Raw genomic sequence first — 9066 nt, 5'->3', positions numbered from 1 at the left:
TATTATTAGGTATATAGATATAGATATAGATATTCTCGAGGCCTGTCGTTTCCGAGATCTTTCTAGAGCCGCCAGGCCTTTTACTCTCCGCTTGAGTTTCGCACGAAGAGCCCTTTCCTCTTGGGAGAGGGTCCTGGATTCCTGCGCCACGTCCAACTGGAGGATGACATCAAGAGCCATAAGAAGCTGAAGCTTGCAGTCGGAAAAGAGGCTCTTGCTCCACGCTCTTAAACCATGCGCCGTGGATTTCAGCTTGTGATTTATGACATGAACTGGCTGGGTGTGGGTTGATGTCGCGGACCAAGCTTGCTTAACCTTATCCTGGAAACCCGGCATTTTAGTCCAGAAGGATTCAAAGCGGAAAACCGGAGGCTTCCGAGGACCGCTCTAATTGGAGAGCAGAAGAGGACAATGGTCCGAGAGGGAGGACGAAAGAGCTTGAAGCACGTGGTTTTCAAACGCCAGATCCCAACTAGAGTTGCAGAAAGCCCGGTCAAGCCGCACCAAAGTTGGCGATTCCCTCTCATTACTCCACGTGAACTTTCTGTTTAGAAGTTTCAATTCTTTGAGCTGGCATGCGGTGAGGGCCTGCCTGAATTGACCCATAAGGCGGAAGTTAAAATTGTTGTTGCTTTTATCCTCCGCTTGGTAAATGAGGTTGAAGTCGCCAATGATGAGCCATTTTGTATCGTCCACGGGACAGGCGGCAAGTATCACGTCCTTTCAAAAACAAAACGGAACGTTGTGTTGTTAGTTAGTGCGGTGGCATTTGTTTGTAACTTTTTTTAGATGCGTGACACCATCACGCAGGTTTCACCTTAATGGTGAAGAAAACAGAACGAGAAATCAGGAAATCTGCAAGTTGTACGCATGCAAAACACTCTGTCCTCTGAAATTAATCGCGAGAGAAAGAGGGGCAACATCTTGATAGCTTAGCCGCCATTCACATGCCCTCGTCTCGATTAATTATCCATTTATATTAGTATAATTAGCTGGTCAACTGGTATCATGTGCAACCAGTTGTGTTGTGTGCCGCCGCTATATAATGGAGCAGAAGCATGAGGCATAGGGCAGATCCCGTGGCATGGCGCACCAAGATCAAGCTGCGCTGTACTACTACATTTGTAATTACCCTGTCCTCTTGGCCACAATCTTATTACTAGTCCCTCTCCTCCTCCTCGTCAAGCTCAGGCCAGGCAACCACCGCCGGGGCAAAAACCCACCGCCGGGGCCATGGCAGCTGCCGGTGATTGGTAGCCTGCACAGCCTGGTTGGGGCCCTTCCACACTACCGGATGCGGGAGCTGGCCCGACGGCATGGCCCTCTGATGCTGCTCCGTCTGGGTGAGATCCACGTTGTGGTGGCCTCGTCGGCCAGCGCCGCGAGAGAAATCCTGAAAACCCATGATGCCGTCTTCGCAACGCGGCCCCGGACTAGCACAACGAGCGCAAGCATAAGCCATGGCGTGGGCATCGTGTTGGCGCCCATGGGCGAGCACTTGCGCCAGGTTCGCAAGCTCTGCGTCAACGAGCTGCTTAGCACACGGAAGGTGCAGTCCTTCCACAAGATCCGCGAGGAAGAGGCCCGGAAGCTCGTGGCGTCCCTGGCGTCCCAGTCCCTGCAGCCCGAGGCCGTGAACGTCAGCTCCCGCCTCGTCGCCTACTTCAACAACACGGTGGCGCGAGCCGTGTTGGGCGACGAGATCACGGACCGGGACGCCTTCATCGAGTGCCTTGACGAGGGCATCAGGGTGGCCGCGGTGTTGAGCCTCAGCGACTTGTTCCCTTCATCACGCCTCGCTCGCGCATTCTGCGGTACCACGCGACGGCTGGAGGCGGCGTCCCGACGTATGAGGCATGTCACCAACGGCATCATCGAGGAGCATCGCGCCAGGAGGGCAGTCGTCGGTGCTGGCAACGGAGACGAAAACATTCTAGACGTGCTGCTAAGAATCCAGACGGAAGACGCGACTCTCCACATGGGAACCATCCGCGCCATGATCACGGTATGTACGTACGTAAACCAAGAGCCAGAGCCAGAGGCAGAGATCTCGGCCGGTACGTGTTTGCCAAACTTTCTAGTTGCTCGTTGCAGGATCTCTTCGTGGCCGGGAGCGAGACCCCGGCGACGATGCTCAACTGGGCCATGGCGGAGATGATGAGGAACCCAAAGGTGTTGGGCAGGGCGCAGGCAGAGGTGCGCGCAACCCTAGCAGGACAGAGCCACGTCCCGGAGAAGGCCCTACCAGAGCTACGCTACCTGCAACTGGTAATTAAGGAGACGCTGCGGCTGCACATGCCCGGGCCGCTGCTGATGCCACGGGAGTGCCAGGAGCCTTGCCGCGTCCTGGGCTATGACGTGCCCAAGGGCGCGATGGTGCTGGTCAATGCCTGGGCGATCGCCCGGGACAACCAAAACTGGGGCTCCGACGCGGAGGAGTTTTGTCCCGAGAGGTTCCAGGAACCTGCTCAAGCCGCTCATGTGGACTTCAGGGGGCAACACTTCCAGTTTTTGCCCTTCGGTGCCGGCCGGAGGATCTGCCCAGGGATGAACTTCAGCCTCCCTGCCATGGAGCTGGCGCTGGCCAGCCTGCTCTTCCATTTTGACTGGGAGCTCCCCAAGGGCACCCTTCCGGCTCAACTCGACATGGCCGAGGTGTTTGGGATGACGGCCAAGAGGAAGACCGATTTGCTGCTGCATGCCTATCTTCGTGTGCCTCTTCCGGCCTCCTCCTAATCTATAGGCTTGCAATCATAGCCAAGCTGCTTGTATCTTACGTCCTCATTCTCTCTTCGCAAACAAACAATGTCGGTGACTTCTGACTTATATGGAAAATCATCCACATAGTTTTCCCTTCTTTGCTTTCTTCTTCCCACACATTTTCCCCCCAATGGAGCACCTACCTCCGGCCGGCTACCGCCTAGTTTCTCTACAAAATATATATTTTCATCAGAAAAAAAATTCTTCTTTGTTCCATACATTTATTTTTTCCGTGTCAATTGCTAGAGTTGGTCCTCAGAGATGAATTTGTAGACCAGATCCCATAGAATTATTTTCCTTTGTCTCATAAAATTACTTTCCCCGTGTATATTCCTAGAGTGTTTTCCCTGGTAGAAGGCTATGCACATATCCAAATATTATCCCTGCACCTCTAGTATCTGGAATAGCACGCAACCTTATGACAAAAATGTTGTTGGGATAACCAATCAGAGGTTCATTCCCATCCATCTCGAAATGGTACGACAATGTTATTATGGGTATGTCAAAGAAGGAGTAACGCCGCATTATTAGTGGCCATCCGTGATATGTGCTCTAGAACGCATGAAAAAAAGGAACCGTCGGTCCTTGACTACGTGGCGGTTCATCTATATCGAAGTGGCTTCACTGGCTAGAGAGGACATTCTCCAAAAGAAAGCGAGCTTTTACCACCTTCACGCTAGCCACCCCCAGCCAAACCAGACTAGGTCGTTTTGGTTTTTTTCCGTGGTTTTGGCATGTTCCACCGTAATATAAACATGGTCTCCATAGTCCATATACAGGCTACAGTTTCTCTCTTTTTACATGAGAAGGCAGTGCTCCTCCAGGTTGCTAAAGAAGGGTAAATAGCTCTGTGCGACGTCTTTGCAGCGAATTGGACGGAAAGCGACGTCGTTCGTGGCAATAGCTAGCATGCGACGTTTCTTCGATAGAAAAATAGCCCACGACCACACGGACCATAAATCGGTCGTTAGCGGAATAGTTATGTTAGTTCAGGTTAACGTTAAGGTTAATTGGTCGCACTGACAGACGAGTCAAACCAACCGCTTCCCACCGAGCGCGGGCGACAGTTCCTGTAGCTTCCCGGTGGCGGCGGAGCTCACCCATCCTTCTTATCGGCAACGACGCTTTCTCTTTACGGCGAAGGTGGTGAGTGCCAGTTGAAACCCTAATTCCCCTACCATCCTTCTCAAATCAGATCTGATCGTTCTCATTTGAACCCTAGATTGTGGAGGCCCGACATGCTGAACAAGGGGAACGAGATAGAGCCGCTAGAGGGAACTTGTAGTCGGTATTTTTCGCATCTTGCAGCTTGATTTCAGTTTGATTTGCTTGTTCACTTCCAGTAGCTCATAGTGGCCGCCAAAAATAGGGGAGATGGGGTTGAGCGGTAGACATTTGAATTTTGTATCAAATTCTTTTCCTGTAAGGCTGTGTTAGTTGATGGCAGCATGCGGGTGATTGAGAGAGACACGCTAGTTAAATGACAGGTAGAATGTGCAGACATTGATCCCCAAGAACACGATCGTTAGATGGGCAACAATTACAACTTTTTTTTGGGAACGCAACACTTCGTTAACTGAAAAAACGTAGAAATTTTTGATCGAATTGATGCCACATTGATTTATGACGAAAAGCCAACGTCCAAGTTATGCATCTCATTTAGCATACATTCAAACATAAACTAACATAACCAGTTAATCTGAAGTAGAGGAGCTAAGCTGGGATAGTTGTGGGTCCCACAATGGAGAGATCTGAAGCAGAGGAGCTAAGCTGGGCTAGTTGTGGGTCCCGCAACAAGGTGGGTCCCAGGCTCACTGGATTGTGTGTGTGTGGGTCAGCTCTGACGTGGAAAAATTATATATCCCGCTCAGTTCACATAATTCAAACTTTTAATGGCCGTTGTGAAGCATCGTTATGCAGTTACTCAGACAGAGGACATTTCGTTTCAGCCAATTCCGCTGAAAGATGCTATTCACCCGCTAAAGAAAAAGCTCAGCCAGCTGAGAGAGCAAAGAGTGCCTTTCTGTTCTGGTCTCGTTTGGCACCAAACATTTTTTTCTCTCGCGTGTATCAATCATAAGTGTAATGAGAACCAACCTGAGGTTGGGTGGTTAGGAGGATGGTTCTATCCCCAGCCCACCAGAGTTCAAACCCCAGGTTTGACATCTGTGTGTCTCATAAAAGGCGGAATATTCATTCAGTGGGAGGCGACGTTCCCGTCGACGCCGAGGCGCCCGTGGTGACTTCGTCAATTTCAAGATCCAATCCGCCGGCTCAGTCTTCCGGAGGTGCTCATAGGGGTAGGGTGTGCGTGTGTGCGTTCATAGGGGTGAGTGTATGCGCGTGTATGTGAGCGTCTGCGTTTGTACTGTGTTTCTCAAAAAAAAAATCACAAGTGTAATACTGCTGACCATGCAGAAGCAATCAAAGCTTTTTTTTAGATAAAGGAAATATATTAATATTAAAAGATACTAATTACATCCAGCCTCTGCAACAACGCACTATCCTAATGGCACTACGGATGCACGTAGCCAAAAAATAAAAAATAAAACTAAGAAACAAAAGTCCCGCTACAGTATCTCGAGCCAAACAACAGCAATACATCCACCACCAAGACAACACCTGAAATACAAACTCTCCAAAAGCGAAGCCTCCGAGAAGGAAACAATGCTCTAACATCGTCGTCGCCCGATCAAAGATCTTAGGTTTTCACCCTGAAGATAGTCCCCGCTCTCAAAACAATGCCTCCAATAAGATCATCGCCAGGCACAACACCAGTTAAGGCCAGACCTTGCACCCTGAAAGGTAGGACTATGAACTTCACATGTGATGTCGCCTCCACTTTCATACTGCTGCTGTGAACCCCAGAACACCAAGCAAGTCCCTCAACAGCGCGGAGACTTGAACCTCCCTTAGCTAGTCCTCCCATCCGGCCTTGATGATATTCTCTTCTTCTGACTTTTATCATGGATCCATAGTCACTTGATGTCCACACACAAAAAGAGCTTCGCGCCGCTCCCTCCAGAACCAAACGGTCGGAATAAAAGCATGGGTACGCGCGACCGAATACCACCCGATCCAGCAAACTACAGGAAAACGATGCGTTGTTCCATTCACCGGTGGAGCCTTCCGGAACTCAATACTCCGGCTAGATGAAAAGGATCAGCATCCGGTAGGTCTTCATCTTTGCAGAAGAACCCTAGGACCACCACCTTCAAACCCGAAGCAGATGAACAGTCCCCCACGCCGCCATCCGCTGACCAACGATGACGAAGGAGAATTCTGTGCATGGCGGAAGCCGCAACCGCACCAACCTCGCCCCGCACATCGCCGCCCCCTTCCTCGCGCCGCCAGCAGAAGCCGACGATGGATCTCGGCGGGCACAAGATCCAACAACCACCGCCACCACCATCCATCATCGTAGGCCGTGGAGGAGAAGCCGCCACCGCACATTCAGGGACGCTGCCCTAGACGCGGAGCACGCCGAAGCCGGAGGTCGCCGCCTCAGTCGCCACCGCCGGTCGCCGCCTCCGACAACCCCCTGGGCACTTTGGCGCCGGGCCCCGTCGCCACCATGGCCAGCGCCGACGGCAGCGGCGGATGGAGAGAAACGGAGGGAGGGGCGGCGGAAGGAGGAGAATTGGAACCCCGATGGCACCCTAGGGAGCGCCACGGGAGGGGTTAGGTCACGGGCTGAGGAGCGCGCTCCTCAGCAATCAAAGCTTTTGCTGTTAAGAAAAATGTAATCGCGAACGACTATGGCAAGCCGTCGGTCGTGTGTACGTTCCGTCGTATACGAGTTCTATACTAGTGTACGTACGTAGTCCGAGTAGGGTTCCTAAGTTCTCCGCCGAGTCGAGTCGGGTGTGTCACCTTGCCGTCTATAAACACACACGTACACATTGTGATCGATACATCGATCGGCGTGTGTTCGCGCTCGACATACCTCGGCTCAGTAGTAAGAACAAGGAAAAAAATGGTCATGGAGGAGGAGCAAGCAGTGAAGCTGGCCGAGTCATGCATGGTGACACCGAGCGACGAGACGCCCATGCATCATGCATGGCCTGTGGCTTACCCCAATCGACCTCACGTGGGCGACCACAGGCCACATCCGTTCCTCCACTTGTACCGCTCCGCCTCCGCCTCCGGTGCCGGTGCCATCGACGACGACTTCTTCAACGTGGCCAGGCTGAAGGCGGCGCTGGCAAAGGCTCTCGTAGCTTTCTACCCCCTGGCCGGCCGCCTCGGCGTGGACGCCCACGGCCGGCTACAGATCGACTGCGCCGGCCAGGGCGCGCTTTTCGTGGTCGCTCGCCCAGACCTCACCGTCGACGACTTCGGTAGCTCCCAGCCGTCGCCGGAGCTAAAGCGGCTCCTCTTTCCCCGCGTTGAGGACCACTCGCCGTCCCTCATGTGCGGCGTCCAGGTGAATTTCCTGAAGTGCGGCGGGGTGGCCCTGGGGATGGCGCTGCACCACATTGCCGTCGACGCCACCAGCGCGTTCCACTTCTTCCAGACCTGGTCTGCCCTCTCCAAGGACGGTGACGCCGCGTTTCTGGTCCTGGAGCGCCCGTGCCATGACCGCACACTCCTCCGGCCACGCTTCCCGCCCGTTGTCCACCCCGACGCCCTCACCGTGTTCTGCCCCCCAAATCACCAAACCCCATCCCATGACCACTCTCCCCGTGCAGTCGCGAACCAGATCATCGTCCTCTCCAAGGACCAGGTCGCCGCTCTCAAGCGTGTTTGCGCCAGCGGCGTGAGCACGTTCTGCGCCGTGAGCGCCCACTTGTGGCGGTGCGTGTGCGCCGCCCGCCGGCTGCCTCCCGACGCCACCACGCGCCTCATCTTCCCGGCCAACGTCCGGGCCAGCCTGTCGCCGAAGCTCCCGGGCAGCTTCTTCGGCAACGGGATCATCATGCTGGGCGCCACGGGCAAGGTGAGGGACATCGCCTCCAAAGGGCAGCTAGCCTCCGTCGCCGGCAGGATCAGAGGCGCCATCAGCCGGATGGATGATGAGCTGGTGCGTTCGGCGATCGACTACTTTGAGATCGCCAGCGGCCACACAAGTAATCAAGCGGGAAGCATGCCGGAGACCGAGCTGAGGGTCGTCAGCTGGCGAGGCATGCACGATGCGGATTTCGGGAGGGGCAAGCCGCTAATGGTGCATCGCGCCGTGCAACCGTATGCCGGGATCGCCTACCTCATGGACGGCGTCGGCGGCAGCATGCGCATCCTCCTGTCTGTGGAGGCTGCAATTGTCAACGACCTAAAGCGTCTGTTATATGCCAACTTTTAATCGAGAATCATCGTCTCGATCGTCGCAACTGCTGCGCTTCCATCTGGCTGTCGGTCTGAGATACGATTTTTAGGTTAAGTTACAATTTTTTGACTTATTTGTCCATCTACCTATTACAAAAAATTGTTATATTTAAGTTTTCAAAAATTTGCACACATGTACTTAGGGCATCTCCAACGCGGAGACCTAAACCCAAAAAGGACTCCGGATGGGTCAAAACTGCACCCAGATGGGCAACCCATTTTAAAAGCGGATGCTCCCAGCGTCCGGTTGATCCAAAACTGACGCAAATCTGGGAGCGATTTGGGTCGAGGCGGACACGAGCGCGCGTCCATCTGTGGTCGTTATGTCCGGCCGGACACGCGTTCTGGCCCATTTGACAGAGAGATAAAGGCAACTAGGTAGACCCCGCAGCATTCTCTCTCCTCTGTCCTCCTTTCTCCCATGAAAATCCATGGTACATCCGCCGGAGTTTGGCTCGCCTCGTGGACTGCCGCCGTCGCCTACTCATGGAGGCACCCCTCGCTGCCGCCTCCCATTTTTCACACCTGCCGGAAGTCGCCAGAAGCGAAACAAGCAACGCGCCCGCGGCGAGTTTGGAGCCGCGCCGGCGATGTCAAACGGGGCAGCGCGAGCACGGGCGCCGACCCCTCGCAACACCGCCGCGAGCACGGTCGCTGGCCGCGCAGGCACGGGCGGGGCCGGCCACGTCGGCCACGGGCGGGGCGGCCACGGCCGGCCACGGGCGGGCACGAGCGGAGGCGGCGCTCGCCGCGACGGGCGGGGCCGGCCGCGTAGGCCACGGGCGGGGCCGGCGCTCGCCGCGACGGGCGCGAGCGTGGGCGGAGCTCGCCGCGACGGGCGCGGGCACGGGCGGGGCCGGCCTCGTCGGCCACGGGCGGGGGCGACGCTCGCCGCGACGGGCACGGGCATGGGCGGAGCTCGCCGCGAGGGGCGCGGGCACAGGTGAGCACGACCGGCCACGGGCGGGGACGGGCACATGCGGT

General features: G+C 55.1%; 1 protein-coding gene and 1 pseudogene across 1 annotated transcript; both read left to right on the top strand.

Moving 5' to 3' along the window:
* Positions 1-1084: 1084 nt before the first annotated feature.
* Positions 1085-2736, top strand: LOC124705547 (desmethyl-deoxy-podophyllotoxin synthase-like). Its single transcript, XM_047237252.1, has 2 exons — positions 1085-2005; positions 2095-2736. Exons 1-2 carry the CDS (start codon positions 1085-1087, stop codon positions 2734-2736), a joined length of 1563 nt encoding a protein of 520 aa, XP_047093208.1.
* A 4006-nt stretch (positions 2737-6742) lies between these two features.
* LOC124705538 lies at positions 6743-8059 on the top strand (annotated as a pseudogene).
* Positions 8060-9066: the final 1007 nt, after the last annotated feature.

Source organism: Lolium rigidum, chromosome 1, assembly GCF_022539505.1.
Source record: "Lolium rigidum isolate FL_2022 chromosome 1, APGP_CSIRO_Lrig_0.1, whole genome shotgun sequence".
In the NCBI taxonomy this organism is placed as follows: Eukaryota; Viridiplantae; Streptophyta; class Magnoliopsida; order Poales; family Poaceae; genus Lolium; species Lolium rigidum.
The sequence above is the reverse complement of the archived record's forward strand: the minus strand, read 5'-3'. Positions and strand labels throughout refer to the sequence as shown.